The 22611-nt window shown below is 45.1% G+C and overlaps 1 protein-coding gene and 1 pseudogene across 1 annotated transcript; both read right to left on the reverse strand.

The window, feature by feature from the left end:
• Positions 1-8323: 8323 nt before the first annotated feature.
• On the reverse strand, positions 8324-16371 carry LOC149354860 (uncharacterized). Its single transcript, XM_089577560.1, has 7 exons — positions 16301-16371; positions 15960-16134; positions 12109-12222; positions 10140-10193; positions 9783-9836; positions 9415-9483; positions 8324-8422 (listed from the first exon to the last, which is right to left on the reverse strand). The coding sequence occupies exons 1-7, from the start codon at positions 16369-16371 to the stop codon at positions 8324-8326; spliced, it is 636 nt and encodes a 211-aa protein (XP_089433686.1).
• Positions 16372-18396: 2025 nt separating this feature from the next.
• On the reverse strand, positions 18397-22031 carry LOC149354861 (uncharacterized; annotated as a pseudogene).
• Between the last annotated feature and the right edge of the window lie 580 nt (positions 22032-22611).

The following is a 22611-nucleotide window of genomic DNA, read 5'->3' on the forward strand; positions in this document are numbered from 1 at the left end:
TAAAGAAAGGGCGCCGTAAATGTCTCGCTTCTCTTGGTGCACACCTCTACCGCGCCATGGGGGAACCGAAGGGGAAAAATTGGCGGGGGCTTAGCTTTTGGTTAAGCCTGGTAGGTAGCGAAAGAAAAAAATTGGCAGAGGCTCAGCTTGGTTAAGCCCGGAAACGGCGAAAGCAACTTCATTCGTTTATTCAGCCCGCATCCGCCGTGTCTACCGCCGCTCTGCGCCGACTGTTGGCTCCTTTGTTCATTCCAAACCATTGAGCTGGCATGGCGGAGTGGTAGCATGCTCGTCTCGCACTTCGGAGACCAGCGTTCGATTCCCGAGCTCGGCCAATTTCCTACTCGGTTTTATTTATTTACCTGGTCTGCCAAAAAGGTTAATTAGGCTAATTGGTTAAGTAAGCAATTAACTAAACTCAGTCCCACTTACTTGGAGCATCATTATACGATCCCTTTAATTGGTTGCATGGTTACTATAGTAGGATGCAACTTATAAAAACAGCAGTTGCTAACACTGGGTCGCGGTCCGCGGCTTCTTGTATTACTCCGCTGGCGAATCGAAACTGTAAACGAAATCAATTTTTTAATGCTTGACTATATCAAACAATCCACGTATCAAAACTGTAGAGCTCGTAACTTTTTTCTTGCGCTAATCTTCTTGTTCACGTAACAAGAAATGTTTTAACCACAGACTACTTTTTCGTCGTGGAGGAATTCTGCGCGCGGAGGCTGAATGTGGGCGGAGCTTCACTGCAGACTTAAGCTGTATCCGACTATAGCCAAAGTACAATTGGCCCGTTTCGTTTCACGACCGTTTCGACCAATTGAAAAGCGTGACATTTCTGTCGACAACCCCTGCCATGGAGGAAGGAAACCATACGAGAGGCCCTCGCTATCCAAGCCGCATGACAAAAAAACGTGCAAGAAGTCACGTGGTTTTGCAAGGCCTACTGGGATTTGTTGGCCGATGGCGCAGCCCATAGAGTTTCTTACTATTACCTAGAGGGAAAGCTGGCGGCGCTGCACTTCAGCCACCATGGACGCCCAAAGCATCATGGGGCGGTGAGCTACTTGTTGCGGGACAATCGTAGTTTTTCGGGAATACATAGTGACACTACTAAGACGTTTCATTCCGAAAACTCTGTTCGTGTGTACGCAGACGACTTCCGCGCGAACGCAGTGTGCAAAACCCATAGTAGTGAAAACGCGACGACCCACGACGCCAATAAAAGGTTTCACTTTCCCGAAATGCCATTAAAAAACCTCTTATAGTATTTAAGCAACAACATCTTTTTTGAAAACATATTTACTTTCAAAAGTGTGCCTGTTAATTACGAAATATTAGTTTTTATAGTGTTCATTACTAGGCCAATAGGAGAGCGAGTCGTCTCTAATTTTGGGCAAACTTTGCACTTAAATGCTTTTCTGCTCGTTTGTTGCAATCATTAGACAAGATATTGAATATTAGGACGTTTGTAGTTATCAAACAGCTTAATTTTTCTATTATTTTTTGGCCAAAAGTTGCAGTTCTGCAACAAGTAGCTCTCCGCCCCATGATGCTTTGAGCGCCCATGGTGGCTGAAGTGGTCTCGAGGAGTCGCCATGCAAACTCCCATAGACGGGCCGCCAGCTTTCCCTCTAGGTAAAGCCAATAGCAGCGTTGGGCGCAGCGGCGTCGTCTGCTTCACGCATCACCCATGTCGGCAGACCGGTCGAGTAGAGTTGGAAATTCGCATTTTTATTCAATCGTTGTGGTCCGCGGGAGGCACAAAGTTCCAGAGGCCTGTAGTCGGTTCTGGTCTTAATTGCTGTGCGCTTAGTTCATTCAGGATGCCGTCTTGACGAAAGCGGTTGTTTTGGAAGCCCGCGACAGCTTTCTCTGAAAAGGCTTGGCGCTGCAGCTTCGCTATTCTTTTTCGGCTTCGCGTTTTGTGCGGTTGCGTCCCTCAACGCTGCTAGTCTTGTTCCAAGGAGAAATTGACAGTGCCGACGGCTCATAAAGCGATAGACGACGGTGACACGCTGGTTTATATGGTTACAGCAGCGAGGGAAGAAAAAGCCATTTGGGAGTCGGCGCTTGTTTTGTGTATGTATACGTGTTCTGCGTGTTCCTTCATTTTTGTGTATTTTTCCCGCGCTGTTTTAACCACGAATAAATACAAACTCGTCCAGACCGTGTCCTTGTAAGTATACCCGTTGCGTCTACATTCCCCTATGCATGACGGTCACAATTGTTGGCGACCGATATGCGTGGGCCGCGCTGTACTCACCGAAGCGTGCAGTGCCAAGAAAGCCGCGCCGCATCCAATGGTATCCGTCAGCAAAGCGATACGCGAAGCAGTCTGAAGCGTACCATATCTGTTTACTGTACGCTGTGCGAGCGATATGTCAACTGCGTGCAAGTTTGCTCCGATATGGACCCCGTGGATCGACCGATCCGCGCGGCTGTCTCGATCGAGTGCTGTTGTGCGAGCGTAAGGACAAATAGCCGGGTTTAGGATGCGCAGTGTTAGGTTTAAAACATTTGCGCTTAAGGGTGGTGAAGTGTAAGGCCATGCCATTGTAAGATTGAGTGTACAGCCTTTGTCAAAAGTTTGGAGCCCAGGGGGGTTTTCTTTTTAGCCACACTCTGTCGCTCTTAATGGATATCTAGCGCGCCAAATTTCCTGGACATAAGAAGATTTCTGCTACTGCCTCCTGCAATAGGTAGGACATACATGAATGCTCCTGGAGTCCCATTATAAAGTTTGGAAGTGAACCCCCTGGGCTCTAAACTTTTTACAAAGACTGTACCTCGCAACTTACCGTTTACCGAGATGCCGAGTCAACCTGCGACCACCTCGCCGAGTTGCAGTTTCTTGCATTCAGCTGATTAAACGCATTAGTGAAGTCCAAAATTTGTAGTTTATTGGAAAATCAAATTATGAGCCCTAAAAAGGTTTGATACAGCATAACACTTATTACAAAACATAGCTTGCTACGTGAAGCAAGCAAAATCTTTTAACAAAAGTGATAACACTCGTGTATGGAAGGAGAACACACATAAAAAGGATTCAACAAATATACTAGAAAGAAGAAGAAATGCACAACTGAATTACATCACTTTGCAACCATGAACTATTCGATCAGAGAGAGTAAAAACATATAGGAAGGCAGTAAATTAGGGCTTTCAGACAGAAAAATATTTGTGGACCATTCTTGCCCAATTGTGTGAAAGCTTTTATTTCTCGGTAGTTGTTTCTGCATCGCAAAGTTGATAAAATTTAAGCAATGTAAATGCAAAGTAATTGGAGCACTGTGTGGAAGTGACTTGAAAAATTGGTAACAGTTGTCCCAGCTGGTGGAAAAAGTGAATCATTTCCCTCCCTTCTGCTTCATGTATTCCTTTCTGTAATATATGCAAAGAAAGAGAGTACCCTGCTGACACTATTTCTATTGTTGCATTGTTGTATTAGACTCTTATCTGCCTAGCCTGGAACAGTATAGAAATAGCATAGTTTTCTGTTCTGTTTGTTGTGTGCTATGTGGTACTTGTGTGCACATGCTGTTTTATACTTGTCAAAACCACGAGCCAACCAACATAGTCTACGCATAAGACGGGCATTTGAGCTGTGCACAACTAAGGCATGATGACAGCTAAAGAATGATTAATATAGTGTACAAATTGCGGCTGGTAGAATGATAAGGTTTTCCTCTGTATGCATATGTACCAAGTGCATGTGGAAAAGTGTTTTCATCATTTAAGAACATGAATTTGTTGCAGGCTGCAAAACTTATATTTTTTATTTATTTACATATACTGCAGGCCAATGTTTTGGCCCAAGCAGGATGGGCATACAAATGTAGCATACAACAAGAAGAACATATACAATGCGAGGAAGAACCCATGGGAAACAACACATTTCTTAAAAGAATAACTATATGATAAAACTAACATTGGGTAATAAATGGCAACAACACACCTCATGTATGATATGAATGCAAAATGCATCACAAATAACTCTTCTGGAAGGAAAACAGGATATGTTAAGTATGCAAAATATGGCTTTCTAGTCCTTTCACAAAATCTTTGCTCTTAAAAAATTTGGGTGGTAAAGAATCCCCTTATATGCTAGAACTTATATGCTAGTGCTTACTCTGTTGCTGCGTGCAGTGGGATGATCACCCCATTTTGACACTACTAGTTTGAAAGGCCAAAATCCCCTTCAGTTGTGTTGAATATCTAGAACTAAAATTGTAAGTTTGGTACACCAATTACTCTCTTGATTATTCCGGCTTCTATAGTATGAAAAACATGCACTCCATATTTTTACAAAATACGATACTTCAGTCACCCTGTACCCTAAAGGACAGTAGTGCAGGCACGCTGTAAAGAAAGCTCTGGGAGACTGCTAACTGCAGCCCCTATTCTTGAACATCAGTGACCAATAGTACATGTCCATCTGTGAATCTACAGCATATAGATTCATGAACAAGAACTAGCATTTGCGCTCTGGACATGTACTGATGTTATAACTTAACTGACCTTTTTTAAAATGTGCATATTGTTCATTTACCACAAAAGAAGAAAATCTGATTTTAGGAAGCAGGTAATTTCTAGTTGATGCAGTAGCAATCAAGCTAAATCAAAGCCCTGATTACTCCTGAAAAAACTGACAGTGACTGCCATCAAGCATGAGCCTAAGTCGGTGGTGTACATGACGCATTCACATTACAAAGCTTTTCTTTTCAATACTCAGTATGACATGTTGTAATGTACCCTAATTGTGAGCGGCCATTTGAATAGAATTTTATTCTGACAAAATCAGACATGAAAGTCTGTTACATATTCAGCTCATATTGCGGCAGCAAGCTGCAGTGTCAACATGAAGCATGGGACCCCTATGGGCTGGTTGCATTCATACTCTACGGTAAATTAAGACATGTGCTGACGAAAACCAAGTCTGATTTTTTAATTCTCTCTGTCACATAAGTCACTGCCCCTTGAATTGAGTTATTTTTTTAAACATCTGCCGGACCTGAGCAGTGTGCAGGCTCTCGGTTGCCTGCTTGCCAACATGAAACAAGCGCATGTTGATGTAATTTTCTGCAACACTTCTGACAAGGTGTATGTAATGATTGTCGAGTGGATAGTTGTCGAACATGTGCTCATGAAGTTCATTGAAGAGCTCTCTACCGTGGAATGCGTAAAGAACCTCATGGAGAAGATCAGTGAGTAGTGTTCTTGATGCCAATTTGTTCACGCGTACTGCCGTCCTGATCACCGCCTCCGATTTTTGACAGATCTTCAGTACACTTTCTGATGGGTATTTCAGCCCTCCTCTGCTTTTCCTCTTAATTAGTGAGTAAATGTTTCCTCGTTCTGTTGTGAGTAGTGCACTTGTGCAGTGCTCACAAGTCAGCTTTGCAGCCAATTTATGAGCTACATAACCTGCCATGTAAGCCACAATTCGGCCTCCACATTCACTGATGTAGCCTGGAGCTATGATGTAGTCATGGTCTGCAGCTGTTACCCGAGACTGCTGAACAGCATCACTGTCTAGAAGTTGCCTCCTTGGTGCAGATGTATTCAAGACCTGAGAAGAAATAACTGTTGCACTGCTGCTTGACAATATGGAGATGCTGTCCAGGCTCAGACAGTTGCCTCTTGATACATCAGCCAGTTCACTTTGAAGAATCACTTTTTTGAAGGCAGCATGAAACTTCTGTGTAGTAGGGTTGTCATTATGCCCGCCATGTGCTCGAATCAGGCCAAAAAACAGTTCCAAATGGTCCTGGAAAATTTTGTGGGCCAGAATGTACTTCAGCACTCGTTTTTCAGTGACAAGAAAATGAAAAAGACTAATCAGGCTTTGCATGCAGATGATAAAACCTAACAAACCTGTCTTTCGGTTTGTTTCAATCCTTCGTCTTCCATTTGCATACTCCTTCAAGGAAGAGAGGTAACGGGTTGTGGTTTTGAACATGCCTTCGAAAGCTTCAATGTTCTTTTCATTTATAGGTTTCTTCCAACCTTTCTGATATGGGCTTCTAGAATTTAGGGCATCAAATGTGTCATTAATTTTCAACAAAAAATTCTCTGTTGCCTGTGTTCCAGAAAAACCTTCCAGGTCAAGTGCCCTGCACTCGGCTAGTGCTGTCGCAACAGAAGTGCTCATTACTTGGGCAGCAAGTCTAACTTTCATGGGCTGCTGCTGGCACTCAGTATGAGCTCTGCGCAACTTGTTAGCCAACTGTAGGCCTTCTTTCTGCTGCACAGTATGCAGCCGCTCAATATGCTCCCATGACACTGTCCTTCCTTGGTGGTCAAAAAGTACCTCTTGTGTGCCAGTGCATTCCTCACAAGTTTTAGCATATGGCAGGGATCCAAAAAAGCTGCCACTGGTTCCTGGGTAGCTGGGTGTTGAAAGGTTGTTTTTAGGTCTCCCACATGTTGGAAATCACACCCAAGCTCTTGCAACATAGCCAGATTTGCGGGCGCCCCGTCACAAGTGAGTGAAGCAACCATAGCTCCAGCATCATGTGCCTTATGAAGGCACTGGATGACAAGGTTAGCCCTCTGTGTTCCAATTAGGCCATCAACTAGGAAGTACCCGAGGGGCAACTTCCATCGCCCATTAATAGCCACAGCCATTATAACGAATGCAGCCTTTGCTTGTGGCAAAGAGTCGCTGTCAATGCCACTGTCGAAGTCAACAAACCCTTCAAAGTTTCGTTTGTTCCACTGTATGTTTTGCCGAATAGCCATCTCATCAACCATGAGGCTGCAAACTGTTCGGTGCCCCTTGCTTGCTGTTTCAGCACACTTCATTTTTAGTGCATTGAAAGCTTCTGTTGACAGTCCTGCCTGGCCATCAACAGTCTCATACCATTTTCGCAGAGTTCTGGGATGTGGGAGGCACGTGTCAAAAACTTTCCTGACATACTGATAGGCTCGTGGGGAATAGAAATTTAGAGTTAAGGCAAAAGTTCTCAGTTCAGGGGAGTACTGCTTTGGAGTGCCAATTCCACCATGCTTTCCGACTTGTCTTTCAAGTAGGTGCTTATTTACTTTACCCAGGCCATCTAAAACATATACTTGCTCTGTCAGGAGGATATTCTCCGTAGTCAAAGCTCACAGAACAGATTTTAGTTCCGCATTTTTCTTTTGCAGTCTCCGCCTTGTTTGCTGCAGCCTTTTTATGCTTTTTCTTGACTGAGCATGCATTGCAGAAAACCATGCAGCCCTTGCTCTCAAGTAAGCTTTTTCGGGTGTGTCCTCCTATGAAGAGAGATAGAAAATGCAATGCATCATTAGAGCAATGCACACCCAAGCATTGCATACCACAGTTACAACAGTGTGCACATATAAAACACAAAGCACACTGAATGTTCCATTAAAAGAAGAATGAAGGAGCTCAGTTAGTCTTCTCGTCCTACTTTCAAAGTGTTTCACCTGTGATGGAAATGCTCAACATGCCATCACTCACAATGCACAGAAAATTCACTTGATCATCTTTTTCTCGCACATTGTACCATAGATACAGATCATTTGCCCTGTCACATATTTTATCAGCACCTCGCATCAAGCCGGTAATGCCTACAAGGGTAACCCTGTTCTTGTCCAGATGGAAAAGTACAAAAATTCACCTGTAACCTTAATGATGAAAGAATGCAATGATTTACCTTCTAGGATTGTCATGATAACAGAGTCTTTGTTATTTCAGTCAGGATCACTTTCTTATATGGATTCCTCACACTTTCAGTAACAAAATTTGATTTCTCAGATGACTAATTCGCACCTGCTGTTTATTTTTTCTTTGTGAATTTTTGTAAGAATATTTACTTGGCAATGATGTTTCTCGACTTGCACCTGAGTGCCGTACCTACGCTGCTTTTTTTGTTTTTAAAACAATTTTGTTCCGCTTTGAGTCCCCCCCATCTCCCCCTATGTAATGCCCCTAGTGGACCCTTAGGGTACTTGAATAGATAAATAAATAAAGCTCTGACTGACCGATTCTCCTCTGGTAGATGGAGAGGTGGCCAAGAAGAAGATTCCATAATGTGCTCCTCAGCTTGATATGCAGGCCACTCACACACTTAAAAATGCATTGGTTTATTGATTCATCATTGCATACAATATACGTGCAGATCATTTAGTAGATATTAGTAAAAATTGCCACGGCGAAATCAAGCTAAGTCCATTCACACAGTCTGGGTGCCTGCACATGCTGTGTTAAAGATTATGCTAATAATGCATGCTGTGGATGGGCCACTCATGCTATCAAATACGCTCTTGGCATATGCACAAGCATTTGACATTCATGGTGTTGAATTCTTCTTCAGAAATAGGCACATTTGAAAGGTCCATTTACCATTGCTAGCCTCCTTCTTCGTGGCGTCCCAACAGAGGCTGGGGCGGTTGGCAAAGTCAGAAGTTCCTGCATAAGATAAACTCTTTAGTAATGCAGCCCACCTTTGAATGCCTGTTGCCCTGTTCTCCTCCGCCGTGCATCAAGGCATAAGAAGGAAAGCAGGACATGAGGCTAATCACAAAATTACTCGGCATGCCCGCTACTGGGCCATGCAACAGCTTCAGTGCATATGTACTCAATGCCTTTCGATGTCACTGCAAAAGAAGAATGCTCGCACATTGTTAAACTCATATCACCTAGCATGTTTTAGGTAATGTTATATGTCTACACATTTTATTTTTATTATACACTCAAAGTGTAGCAGAAATAAAGCAGGGTTAATAGCACAACTGTGTAGAAGCGTGAATACATACAGCTTTAAAAATTATTGCATTAAATTTTGTGTCGTGCAATCTCCTTTTCTGAATGCCCACTGGAACTGACGTTAAAGAGGTTGGCATATGTACCCATATAAGAAGTATTTCATGAAAACTTATACAAGGAACAACTGAAAAAGAAGAAAACATGACAGTACAAATTTTTCATGTAGCACGCATGCCAGTATGCACCGAATACTTTCTACATAGCTGTCAATGACCTTGTCCAAAATCAGTAAAACCAGTTTGGAATAAGGTGAGAAAATTTTGTAGAAAAGATATCACTGACCTGGTGGAGTATGTCTTGCATAGCCTAATTTTTCTTGATACTGACAGATTATTTGTAGTGGAACTCTGACGAGATGACTATATTGATTTGTGTAACGATCATAAGCAATGAAGGCACATGAAAGAATATTGTGGCAGTTACTAATGTGCTTATGTGGTTCCACAAAAAGGTACCATCCTATATGAAGGATCTTTGCAGAACCTACTGCACTCTGCTACTGTCTCCGGTAAGCACGGAGCCTGACAAACAACTGCAGGTTCTACTGCACTTTACATTGCAGAATTGCAACGACATCCTACCTCATGCAGTGAATAAACCTGGATGGAAACCACACAGGACGATATGAAACTTACTGGTGCAAGTTGAAAGGCTCGAGATGGCCCTGGCTGAATGTCCAGCATTGTGGCCACATACATAGATGACTGTAAAAAAATTTTCAGGAGAAATGTGTGTGTACTGAGACATAACAAGCGTTCAGTTTTAAGCACCTAGTGAAAAGTGGAGAAACATCACACTACTAGACCGTTTTGAGTTATGTCTGAAGGAATAAAAATATGACTCGTGTGCTGAGGTGGCTTGGTCAAAACTTCCTCTCAGCCTGTGCCAGGAAGCTTTCTTTTACATAAAAATTCACCCGTTTCGTGACTCGTGCTGTGAGATAAACTCAGACACTATCAATCTTCTAGCAGTTGCTGTCACAAAATGGTATATCGTAACACACCTGCTGTGATGGGCCTGGTAAAGTTTCCTGGCTTTCAGTGACATCCATAGGTGCCTGTGAAAAAAAATTTTATTCTTGAGAAATATGCCTCTACCAAAGCATAAGATGTATTCAGTTCTAAGCAACTACTGAAAAATTGAAAAGCATCACACTGCTAGGCTGTGTTTTCAGTTCTGTCAAAAGGATTATAAAAAATGACTAATGTGTTGAGGCGATTCAGACAAAACTTCCTCTGAGCCAGTGCCAGGATGCATTCTGTTACAGAAATCTGTTTTTGGTCGCTTGTGCTGCGAAATAAACGCAGACACTGTTGTTCTTCGAATTGATGCAGTCACAAAATGGCATTTTGTAAAATACCTGTTGTGATGGGCCTGCCAAAGTCTCCTGGCTTTCAGCGACATCCATAGGTGCCTGTAAAAAAAAATTTATTCTGGAGGAATGTCATCATCGTCATCATCAGCCTGACTACGCCCACTGAAGGGTGAAGGCCTCTCCCATGTCTCCAATTAACCCTGTCCTTTGCCAGCTGCGGCCACCGCATTCCCGCAAACTCCTTAATCCACCCGCCCACTTAACTTCCTGCCGCCCCCTGCTACGCTTGCCTTCTCTTGGAATGCACTCCGTTACCCTTAAGGACCAGCGGTTATCTTGCCTTTGCATTACGTGCCCTGCCCAAGACCACTTCTTCCTCTTGATTTCAACTAGGATGTCATTAACCCACGTTTGTTCCCTCATCCACTCTGCCTACTTCCAGTTTCTTAACGTTACACCTGTCATTTTCCTATCCATAGCTCACTGTGTTGTCCTTAACTTAAGCTGAACCCTCTTTATTAGCCTCCACATTTCTGCCCCATAGATGAGTACCGGTAAGATACAGCTGTCGTAGACTTTTCTCTTGAGGGATAATGGTAAACTGCCATTCGTGATCTGGGAGAATCTGCCATATGCGCTCCACCCATTCTTATTCTTCTAGTTATTTCCCTTTCATGGTCTGTATTAGCGGTCACTACCTGCCCTAAGTAGGCATATTCTCTTACTACTTCCAGCACCTCGCTACCAATTGCGAACTGCTGTTTCTACTTTGGTTTTCTGCATATTATTTTTTAGCCCCACCATTCTGCTCTGCCTGTCTAACTCATTGATCATGCTTTGCAGTTCTTGTCCTGAGTGGCTTAGCAAGGCGATGTCATCAGCGAATCGCAAATTACTCAGGTATTCTTCATTAACTCTTATCCCCAAATGTTCCCATTTCAGGCCACGGAATACCTCCTGTAAACAGGCAGTGAATAGCATTGGCGAGATCGTGTCTCCCTGCCTGACACCCTTCCTTATTGGAATTTTATTGCTGGCTATATGGAGGACTATGGTAGGCATGCAATTGTTATAAATATCTTCCAATATTTTCACATAACACTCTTCCACACCCTGATTCTGCAGTGCCTGCATGACAGTTGAGGTTTCCACTAAGTTAAATGCTTTCTCGTAATCAATGAAGGCCATATATAGGGGTCGGTTATAATCTGTGCATTCCTCTATCACTCATTGATAGCGTGAACATAATCTATTGTTGACTATCTTTTACGAAAGCCTGCCTAAGTATTTGGTTGATTAAAGCCTAAGGTTGCCCTGACTATTAGCGATTACCTTAGCAAATACTTAGTAGGCAATGAACAGTAAGCTGATCGGTCTGTAATTCTTCAAGTCCTACGTCTCCTTTCTTATGAATAAAGATAATGTTAGCATTCTTCCAAGCTCCTGGTACTCTCGAGGTCACAAGGCATTGCATATATAGGATGGCTAGTTCTACTAGCACGATCTCCCCTCCCTCCTTCAACAAATCTGCTGTTACCTGATCCTCACCAGCTGCTTTCCCGCTTTTCATTCCTCCTAAGGCTTCCGTTACTTCCTCTTCTCTTACTGCTACGGGATGTCCCATTGCTGTGCGCTGTGGCTTCTCTCATTAACGTTCTGATTGCATTGGCTACTGCATAGATTTGTGTCTCTGGCTATTTGATATCTTAATCATATTGCTAATGATATTGCCCTCTTTGTCTGTTAACGCATACATCATGTACCAAGCATACAAGGTGTTCAGCTTTAAGCAGCTAGTGAAAGATGGAGGTGGGGCATCATACTTTAAGACTGTTTTGAGTGCTGTCTGAAGGGTTAAGAAATATGATGACTAGTGTGTCATGGGATTTGGATAAATCTTCTGGTGAGCCCGTGCCAGGAAGCAGTGTTTGTAGCTCCTACTCCAAAATATACACAGCCACTGTGATGCTTCGAATAGCTGTAGTAGTCACAAAACAGCGCTGTTTGAAAATACCTGTTGCAGTGGAGACGCTGGAGATGTGTGACTTTGTGTTAGTGCTTGCTGGGCGCCATGCTGAGCAGTGGCAACAACAGCTGTGCCATCGCCTGGCTGCTGTGAAAGGGGTTCCTGCTGTAAATCAATAACGAGGTGCATCACATGTTCGGTGGAATGCCAGCCTTAGCTAAAAAGATGCATGTAATTCAACAGACAGATGTACCAATCTGAGACTGTCAATATGGAACTCAGCCATGGGTGGGCGAGAGTGCACCCATTTCTTAAGAAAGGAAGAGTAGAGAAATGCATTGTTAGTACAGCAGCTTACCATATTTTTGAGAAGGGAGAGTGGGATGTCTCTCTCAGGCTCACCCAGCTATACCCCATGAAGTGTGTATGGTATGTGTATGAGGAATTATATATGCAAGACTGCCGTATCTGTATAATAAGGGAGCTAATTATACTCATTGGCATCCACCCAAGCGCAGCTATGCGGCTAAAGGAAAGCTATAAATTGTTTCCACAGAAACTTCGCAAAAGAAAACGGGATTACCCTAAACATTTGGCCAAGCTTTCTGCCTGTGTTTTGTCTTTTTTTCTTTGTCTCATGCTTCCCTTTTTCCTTATGTGTATGACATTTACCGTATTTACTCGCGTAATTTGCGCCCGCACATAGATTATGCACCCCAAAAAGTTTCACACTTTTAACCCGATAAAAAAAAAAAAAAACTACTCGCACATTTTGTGCTGAGCCAGACCACCAGCATGTACGCGGGTGCGAACTGTGCCGTTTACCCGGCTTGCTCGCGCTGGCGGTCGCTATTCCGGACGAACAGTTGCGCGCGCGTCCGAATCCACACCTCCTTCACCCCGCGACGTCACGGAGATGCGGTGGCGCTGATGTCAGTAGCGACTTTCGCGTGGTAGGCAAAACAGGTTCCACCTGGCCGTGCCTACCGCAGCTGCTGCAGTTACCGGCGGCTGCATATCGTGGCTGCGCACTGCAGAAGCAGCATGTACTGACCAGCTGCGTCGCTGTTGGATCCGCGTAGTATCATAAAACGAAAAATTAGATTAGCTTTAATCGGTTTCTCGGAAATAAATGCCGCATTAGGAAATGAGCCACGGTAGTAAAAGCGCGAAGTCTGGGTGTAGACCGGCGCTGCCAGTCAACGTACTTCATAGCACGGAAATTGCCGCGCTCATTCACCTGAACAACCGCATGGTACGCTTAAAATTGCGCAAGGAAAAGAAAAAGCATGTATGTAGCTGCGAACGTGTTTATCACCCTGAGCTGGTGTGCACGGGCGCCGGCAGGGTCACTCTCCACCGAGGAATGCGTTATTTTGTTGATAGCACAGCATGTTTACGTGTGCAGAAGTTATACGAACGTGTAATGACGCATTTTAGGGCATTTAATATATACTTCAAAATATTTCTTAACATGGACGACATAATTATTTGATTGTAGTAGAAAAGTCTGGTAAGTTGTGACAATCTTGCACGGTCGCGTTGGCATGCTTCGAACCAACGTTCATAGATTAACGTTGCTTCGAACAGCGTACTTTCATTGCATCATGCATATCATATGTGTCATAAGCTTCTTCATGAAATAGTACATGATCGCGAAGGCTGTTTGGAAAGAAGCAACCGCAGGCGGACTACCAATAGAGGCACGTAGCGAGATTGACAGGGGATGAGGCAATGAAAAGTGTTTTCAAATTTGGTGCAAATATGAAATTGCTTTGCTAATTTCAGCAATGCGTTTTATTTTCAGCTATACCTGGTAAAGTTTTTGGATAATTATAATTAACACCCTCGTCAAGTCACCACGGGTCTTGAACAATTAAGTAGAAAATGCGGAAATTTTTTATGCCAGCACGTTGCCAACGCCCTATTCTCTATGATGGCGGTATTACTTCCTTTCTTTAGACTCGCAGTACCTTTCTTATCAAAAATGACTACCATACTACTGCTCCTGTAGCAAAAAAAAGTCGAGAGATTTATTGCTCTCCTCAATGTCTCTGGAATCGTTCGCGACAAATAGAATCATTCTATTTCCATTCGTTACAAATTTACGAAGGGGTGAGTGATGCCAATCAGAAAATGTGGTAGATCACAAAACAAACCTTTAAGTTTTTTTCCCTCGTTTATGGCCTCTTCGCTTTCGCTTTGGTCAAAGAAATGCCGCACTGAAATCAACGAAACCTCTGATCCCTCTTCTGCGTAGTGATATTACCATTGTGGTACTCCGTCGTCAGAAACCCGCAGGATTCGCGATGTGCCAGGACCATCAGAAACGCCATTACCTCACAATTTTTGACGACCACAGATCTAAAAACCGTAATTTTATGAATTTCTACTTAATATTTTCCTATAATTTTTAGTAGCCAAACAGAAGACCCAGGGCTGGAAGAAATATAATTTCAGGAATCCAAACTTTTCACCAAATCGACCAGTTTAAGAAGGGGAGAAGTCAGCCTGGTGGTGCCTGATCTGACGGCTAAAAAGAGCGGCTACGCGAGACAGATGAGATCGGGACACGATCGACGCTGTCCCCACTTTTCGCACTGTGCGACACGTGTCAACAGACGGTGAGCGCACGTCGGCTCTGCCGAAAAAACGCCAGTGCTTCCCTCAGCACTGTCCCGAGGTAAAATCATTCTTGCTAGTTCAGTGTCAAAAACTTACCATTTTATTGAATGCCTGGGGTAGAAACCAACTGCAGCGCTTTCTAGCCATAATACAATACACACCGTGTCGAAATACGCCGTACATGGCCAACGCGAGCTCGTGTACTTCGAGGAATACTAAGTTGAAATCATCAACCATTGTTATGATTCTCAGAAACTCAAAACGCGCATACAAGCCTTGAAAACCGGCGCTGCACCACCTCAACTCGACGCCACTCCCTGGCCTCTTGCCTACCGCGAGCCCGTTCGCGACTGCAGCGCCACCTCGCTTGTTTGCAAACATGGAGGAGGTCCACGCAAGGGCCCCGTTTTATTGCCCGTTATCTCCTCCCACGGCTGACTTCGCGATTGAATCTTTGCGCGTTTATTGCTTTGAGCTAAGCACGTGCCGTCATGTCATGCCACCCCGCGGGGAGCTATAGCGTGGGGAAGGGGGGAGGGGGAAGGGGGGGGGACGAGTCAGCCTTGTTGCCATGGGGCGAGGGGTGCCAATCTTTTCTTTAGGACGTGTTCTGATAACTCGCTCGCGCGTAAATTGCGCACCCTCTTTTTTGAGCCCTAATTAAAGAAAAAACGTGCGCAAATCACGCGAGCAAATACGTACGGTGCTCTTTGCCTTATGGAACTTCTTTGTGATTTCCTTTGTAAACGAACTATAGTTTTAAGGAATCACAGTGCTCTCTTAGTTATAAAACAGTGACACTTCCCAGGTGCTATGGCCGAGATGACAACAAAAAATGCACCGCCTACTGCTAGGCGCAAACATTTGCACACTACAAGTAATAATTAAATAGAAATGATGCCCCAAGGAAACTGTGGTGTGCACGATGCTCTCTCTTTTTTTATTTTCTTCTAATGAGGGAGTGCGTAAGCTAATAAATAAATAAATTATCATGTACAGTAAGCAGAATTTCACCAGAGCCATATATAAACCGCAGCCAGTTTAGGAGTATAATGACACAATTACTTTTTATCAGTGCGGGAATACTGTAGCCGCGCTACTCGATCATAACGTCTAGCTAAAGCCATTTATTCGCAAATCGTTCTATTTCTTGCACGAACACCTAAAACATCCTATTGAACGCATGCTTATGCAGTCAAGCTATAATAAAGCACCTTCTCAATAAGAGCATTTCTTTCCAATCTCTTGAGAATGTATAGAAGGTGGTTCCTCACCTGAAGGGGGACGGCATCCGCACGTATACGAACTACGAGCGTCGACATCCGATCGAAGTGCTCGGGCAGGAAATGTTTTGAACGTACGCAGGTCCATTTTGCTGGCTCCCAGTCGCTTTGGCCTGGTCTAACGGCCTCAGTCCACTGCCTCCTTCGCTCTGGATCTTTCGGAAACCTGTTTGAAAACAATACTATTCACTGCACTCGGACAAAGAGCCACCAATAAGGCCAGGGCGGTACGAATACCACGTTCACGCCGTGTCGTGCGTTATGTTCTGGGAGCATGCATTTTACTCATTACGCAGTCAATTAAATACGAAAACAAAATGCAGTATACTTACGTGTGGAAAGTGACGCCCGGTTCTTGTCCTGGCGTGCGCGACCGACACCCAGGAACACAGCAGCTGGGCATCGCAGCGTCTTTGTTGTCAATCGGAGCAGAAGTCTCACTTTCCGCCGTGTCTGACAGCTGCCGACAGCCAGGCGCGGCGCGAAATCGTCTGCTCGCGCCGCTCGCGTTGATCTTCGCGGCGCTAGCATGCCATTGGCTGAGAAAACGGCCAAGTGTCATGGCGGAGCCCTCGCTTCCGGCTTCAAAAAATGTGACATAGCAGCCTCCCCTCTTTTCCTTCTTTCCTCTATGCCCAAGACGCTTTGAGTCGTCGCGCAGCGGCGGCCGGCAGCCACGCGTGACCTGTAGACGCGGCGCACAGCGTTCCTTCAGTTGGAGGCGCTGCGTTTTTATTGCGAAAGCAATACTGCTTGCACTTTTAAGGCGGAAGCCTTTAATGCATGGAGGAAGGAAAGAGCTAAGGAGAGGCCCTGACGTCACTTTTTGTGAAGCCGCCCCGCAACCGGAAGTTGGCTCGGCTCTCCTCACTATCTTCCTTCTCCACCGAGCTACGGGGCGGGGATCGCGCGCGGCTCACAAGCGCTTCGTAAAAGAAAGGTATAAAAAAAAAAACCGCGCCGCTCGCCGCTACACTCCTACACCTCCCTCCCCGTAAACATGCACCTAGACACAGACCGGCGCACAGGTGCGGTGAACCTTTTCCGACGCCAGGCGAAGAAAGACGACATTGCGCGCCGCTTATAGCTCAGCTCACCATCCTCCTCGGGCTACAGTACACCCGCCGTGTGGCCTTCGAAACGCAGTCCAGCATCGCCGAGAGCGGCTTCATGTTTCTGTGCTGTTTGGTGAGGTGCGAAAGTTCGCTGACCAAACAATCAACGCTTCTTCGTGTGTCGAAGCGCGGTTCCGGAGTGCCACCTTTTCGCGAGATTCATTTCAACGCATCGATCGCTCCGCGTAACGACACCAAGTTTGACGAACAAAATATCAAATGAGTGGTTATTTGCTGCATTAAAAAGCAACCTTAGATGCGTGCGTAACGTCACGACGCCAGGCATGTAGACTTTAACACGCAAGGCCGAACACACCATGCCGAAAGTCCGTCCACCGCCACCGAGAAACACTCTGGCCCCTAGCAGCATCTACGCTAACGATGCCGTACGCCGTTGCTAGTGGCCCGAGTTCTCTTAGCAACAACGACAACGTTGCTAGTGGCCCAACTTTTTAAGCCTAAATTTTGACGTCACTTCCGCCACATTCTCGCCAATGCATTGGGAATACGAAGGGCCTCTCCTTAGTTTTCCTTCCTCCATGGTCTTGGGTGATTTTTTTTATATTTTGATTTTGATGTTGTTGCAACTGAGAGAAAGAAAACATAATCTACAGCTGATATGACGTCACAGCGGCAGTAGCGCCACAGGTGCGCAGCGCGGCAAACACACACCGTAACTGCCAACGTTTTTAGATAAGGACAGTTGGCAAACTACGCTGGCGAGCCATAAAGTGCGAGCCAGGGAGCAGAGCGGCCCCACGCGATCGCCGTCTAGGCGGTGGCGCTGCGGTCGCTTTAGGATTAGGGTGCCTCAATGCCAGCGCTGCGCCGGACGGCGGCGCTGGCATCGAGGCACCCTATTTAGGATGAGCGCGTCGTCTGTTACTCCCAGCTTGAGGAGCGTCAGCAGGAGACTGCTCGCGTCCGTTAAAAAAACAACGTATTTAAGGAATACAAACGTAGCTTTCGCCTTGATCTTTTTTTGTAACGAAAAAAAGACGGTTTAGTAGCATTTGTAGCAGTAACATTAGCCGGACTCGTTAAAGACGCGTTTGCAAACGGCTTCAAGAAGTCAAGCTGCCGTGCTCCCAATACCGATCGCTTTATTGAAAGAAAATGCCGCAACCACCAGCACAATTGTATTTTCATCTCGACACGGTAAAACAGAGAAGGTGGCTGAAGAAAAAAAAGTGCATGTGACGCAAGAAAAAATGAAAGAAACAAGATTTAGTGGCTTTTACCCATCAGCTAAGTTTTATTTACAGACGTGCAACTTTCAGTGATCAAGTCAATAAAGGAAAGTTTTCAACTTTTCACATCAGTTTTGCTTTCTTTCTTGCAGATGCAACAACTTCGGAAGCGCTGAGCTTTTCGCAAGCATTTTTAGTGGCAAAATGCATGCGTAGTGCTATCTAAGAATGCAAAAGCTCTGCAGTTGTACTATCTCTGTGAGAGGGGCAGCCAACACTTGTCACATGGCTGTCTTTGAGCGAATCAAGGAGAGCCCAAAAAGTGTCTGAACAGAGGCTCTTGTTTTGCAGCATCGGCGAAATCTTGATTTCAATAGCGCGGAACATGTTATAGAGTTCCCATGATGGCTTTTTGAGGCTCCCCTGCTTGAATTCTCTCCCTAGAGTGAGAAATGCCTCTGGGAATTCTGAATGTGAAGACTGAATGCTACTGATGCACTCCTGACACTTCTCATATTTCAAAAAGGATTTTACGAGGTAACCTCACAAGTAGTGTATGACGCAATCCTGGGCTGATGGTGTGTAATATCCGTGATCGGAAGCGACGCTTTCCCTGACTGTTGTGGATGCGTAGATTTCAGATAACTTCCCCTCAATGGTCTTCTGAAGCTGCTCACGTGATGCAAGCCGTTCTTTTCTCCCAGCCTTCATCGTCTCTTCAACAGTGGCCAGAACGAATGTGTGTTCTTCTATCACACTGCTACCAACACAAGCGCTTATCAGTGCGTACAAGCTCAACAGCCTGTATATGTGAGGGAAGCTTGTCAAAGTGGGATGGTCCTCATCACCTCCGTAGCTTCTGGTCAGCCCAAAAAACCTCTGAAAAATAAGATGCATGACTTTTTTTTTAAGTTAAAACGTACAATGAAGTCGATTCTTAGGCATTCCAACTCTAAGAAGGTTGAAAATTTTTAATATATATATATATATATACACGCAGTTTTAATAAACGGGACCATTTTCAATATGGTTGCGGGGTGTTCTGCATGTTCGAACTAAGTAATTAAGCTCAACTTATGAGAGTCCACAAGTAAAAGAAAGAAGAAATTGCTCCCGTTTGTACTGCTTACCTCGAAAGGATCCTGATTCAGCTTTCCGGTAAGTACATAAGATGCTCCTTCGGATAAAAGATCTTTCGTGAGGTCTAGGACTGACGCAATAGTAACACGAAGAGATTCAGTGGAAGGTTGCGAAGCAAACATAACAGTTCCTTGATAAATGTGGTTCCTCTCCGTCAGATTTAGTGCATCAAATAACTTCTGGATGACCTGGGAGGTGAACCAGGAGGAAAAAAACATTCCACAATGTTAGAGAAAATTTGCACCCATTTGCGAGATGTTTCGTTTATATGTGCTTACCTCCATTTCCTTCGAGGAGCTTGTTATTCCAAACCGAGGCAGTTTTATGTTTAAAGCATCAAACAGGCTGTTCACCATGAGCGTGAACTCGCTAGTGCCATCACATTCTTCCAGTCCAGGCTGCTTGAGCCGCTGGTAGACCCTTAGCCCGACTGCAGTACAGCAATGAATACAGTGCTTTAATATGTGTCGCAACCGCGCCAAAGAGTTCTAGTTCGACTGTAAATTTAGTACACACTTCAGCACCTTTACTTACCTGAACAGCCACCCGGACATTCATTTTTCTCATATTGTCAGGGCTGACATGCTCTCTAGTCAGTTTAGGCACGACGCGTAGCTACTGTTTGCCATCAACCTCCTGTAGTATCCGGTAGTGGTCATAGTTGATCTTGTGCTCGCCGATCTGCAAGTTTGCAAAAACTTGCAGATCGAAAACAAATACTTCTTCGAAAACATACAATGAATGTTTGTTAAAAGGAATCTTTAGCTCACCATTGCGTACTTATGATGAAGAAGATGGTTCCTGATGCACTTTATAATGTGCGGGACATCACAAAGGAAGTACAGGTGCTGCCCAGGTACAGTCGGATGGTCCACTTTGTGCTTCGGTGCATGCAGCTTGCCTGATTTGCGAAACTGGGACCACATGGCCTTGTTCGTGCTGGCTCCATCACTTATAACGGCAACGACAACAGCATCGTGCTTGCTAAGCTCTACAATGGCCTCCAGAACGAGCCTTGCTGACACCTTCCCAGGTGCTGCATGTTTTGTTGCAAAACTCGCAATGGGCTGAACCCAGGAGTGGAAGAGGGGCACGAACATAAGAACCAGTGCGTGGTCAGCAGCTATAGTTGAATCGTGGCCATCGCCATAATTCGCAAAGCCGTCATTCTTATATGTGTGCTTGTTGAAAGCAACAGCCTGCCGCACCTTCATTTCGTCCAGTATTAATGTTCCGCAGCGCTGCACATCTGATCTGTCCATCATGAACGCTCCGACACTGGCGAGAGCTACCTTGTTAAACCCGAACTCACAGGTCATCCCACGCATGATCTGACTTAGCCGGGTGGTTGTTGGAAGCGGCAGGAGCTTCATCTTTACCATGAGTTTGTACGCTCTCGGACTTGAAATTCGTAAGAGCATGCATGTCACGAGCCATTCTGACCTATAGCGCCTTCCCTTAGGCGTTTTTGCTTTTGCAGCTTGAAATGCTGTGCGAAAGGCTTCCCGCTGTGCATCAGGTATTTTTTCCAGTGCTTTCTCCAAGACATTTGGTGACACCTGCGAGATCCGGTGCTTTAGAGCATCGTGTTCCCTTTTCGCTTTTTCACGAAAAGCAGATGCCCTAATGACTCTTTTCCTTAGGTTCTTAATTACCCATCGCGCCTTGCGTTGAGACTTCATGCCCTTTTTTGCCAGGCGCTTCACTCTGTCCTCAAAAATTTTTTTCATTTTCTTGCATGGAGTACACAAGGTGTGCTCAGAGAGAACCATGCATTTCTTACTGTGCCATACACTATCAGATTTCAAAACGGTCGTTGAGGTTGAAATGCTAGGGAAAAGCTCACTTTCACACCCTGTGCAAACATTCAGGAAGTCAGTGTACTGAAGAAACGTCGTCACGTCATTCAGGCTTGCAAGTGCAATTTTCGATGTAATTTCAACGTAGCTCCTTTCCGGCCAAGCACACCTCGTGCACTGACATCAACAGACAAGTTGTTTCGCACAACTACAGCTTTCTGTACTACTACAACACCTTCACGCTCCTCCAGCTTGTAGATAATAACATCATCGGCTGAGGCTCTTACGCACCATGTGTCAAACGTTGGTGTGTTTTGCAGAGCAGAAAACCACGGTACATTTTCAAGCGTGCGTTTGTCAGCGGCGACCTCAAGATGTTCGGCGCTCTCCGGAACGTCGAAGCCGTCTTCTGCTCCTCTTTTGCTCTAACAGGCGAAAACATTGGCGGAAGCCACAGATGTAACTTCGGGTGACTTCCTTGTCGTATTGCTTGAGAGATGAGCCGACCTGTTCGTGAAAATACGTGGCACCGCACCCTTCTTCAGCGTCCACTTACCTCGAGGAATCCTAACGGTTTGACCGTTAATGACGTGTTGGAAGCAGGAGTTGATGTCCTCAGGCAGGAAATGGAGGTCACGCACTATAAGTTTTGGACGTTGCCTTGAAGTTGTTGCGCGGAATTGCTTCTGTCCATGTTTTCAGCACCTTAGGGTCATTTGCCGGCTTGAAAAAATGCCGCTTCTCAGAATTTGACTTTGTCGAATCATATCCCGCTCGGTGTCGCTTTGCAGCATTTACTTCGCTATAGGGTAGCAGCATGGATTCGGTGGGAAATGCACATCACAAGAGAAACTATCGACACAGAAGCGGCAGGGTCCATGAGACTGCTTTCGTATCAGCTCGCTTATATGCGGGCAGCGTTGTCCGCGGGCCACCACGTGAAATTCGCCGCATCACCGCGTGTCTTCTGCCGGCGACACGCGGCTGACGACGCAAAGATCCCTGGCCGGGACCTTTGCGGCGGCAAGCATCACATTCTCTATGTAACGAGGTGAATTTGCGACGTAGATAGCATTTTGCACCCAGGCCGAGGCTACCGAATTCAGTAGGTGTTTGAACTTCTAAGAAATCTGTTATTATTTTCTTTTTTTTTTACACAACTGTTAAAACTAGCCAAGTAAAAAATTTATTTAATGCGATGCTAAAGAACCCCATGTACGTGGTCGAAATTTCCGGAGCCCTTCACTACGGCGTCCCTTATAGCCTGAGTTGCATGTGGACGTTAAACCCCAATAAAACCAAAAACCAAACCAAGCCTCTCGGCTGTATTCGGTTCAGGTGCAGCCAGTTCTGTGAGGTGAGCGCTAAGGGGCCATCACTTCTCGGAATGTAGTGCTTC

The sequence above is a fragment of the Amblyomma mixtum genome, chromosome 3 (genome assembly GCF_055824585.1).
Source record: "Amblyomma mixtum isolate Tamu chromosome 3, ASM5582458v1, whole genome shotgun sequence".
Classification (NCBI taxonomy): domain Eukaryota; kingdom Metazoa; phylum Arthropoda; class Arachnida; order Ixodida; family Ixodidae; genus Amblyomma; species Amblyomma mixtum.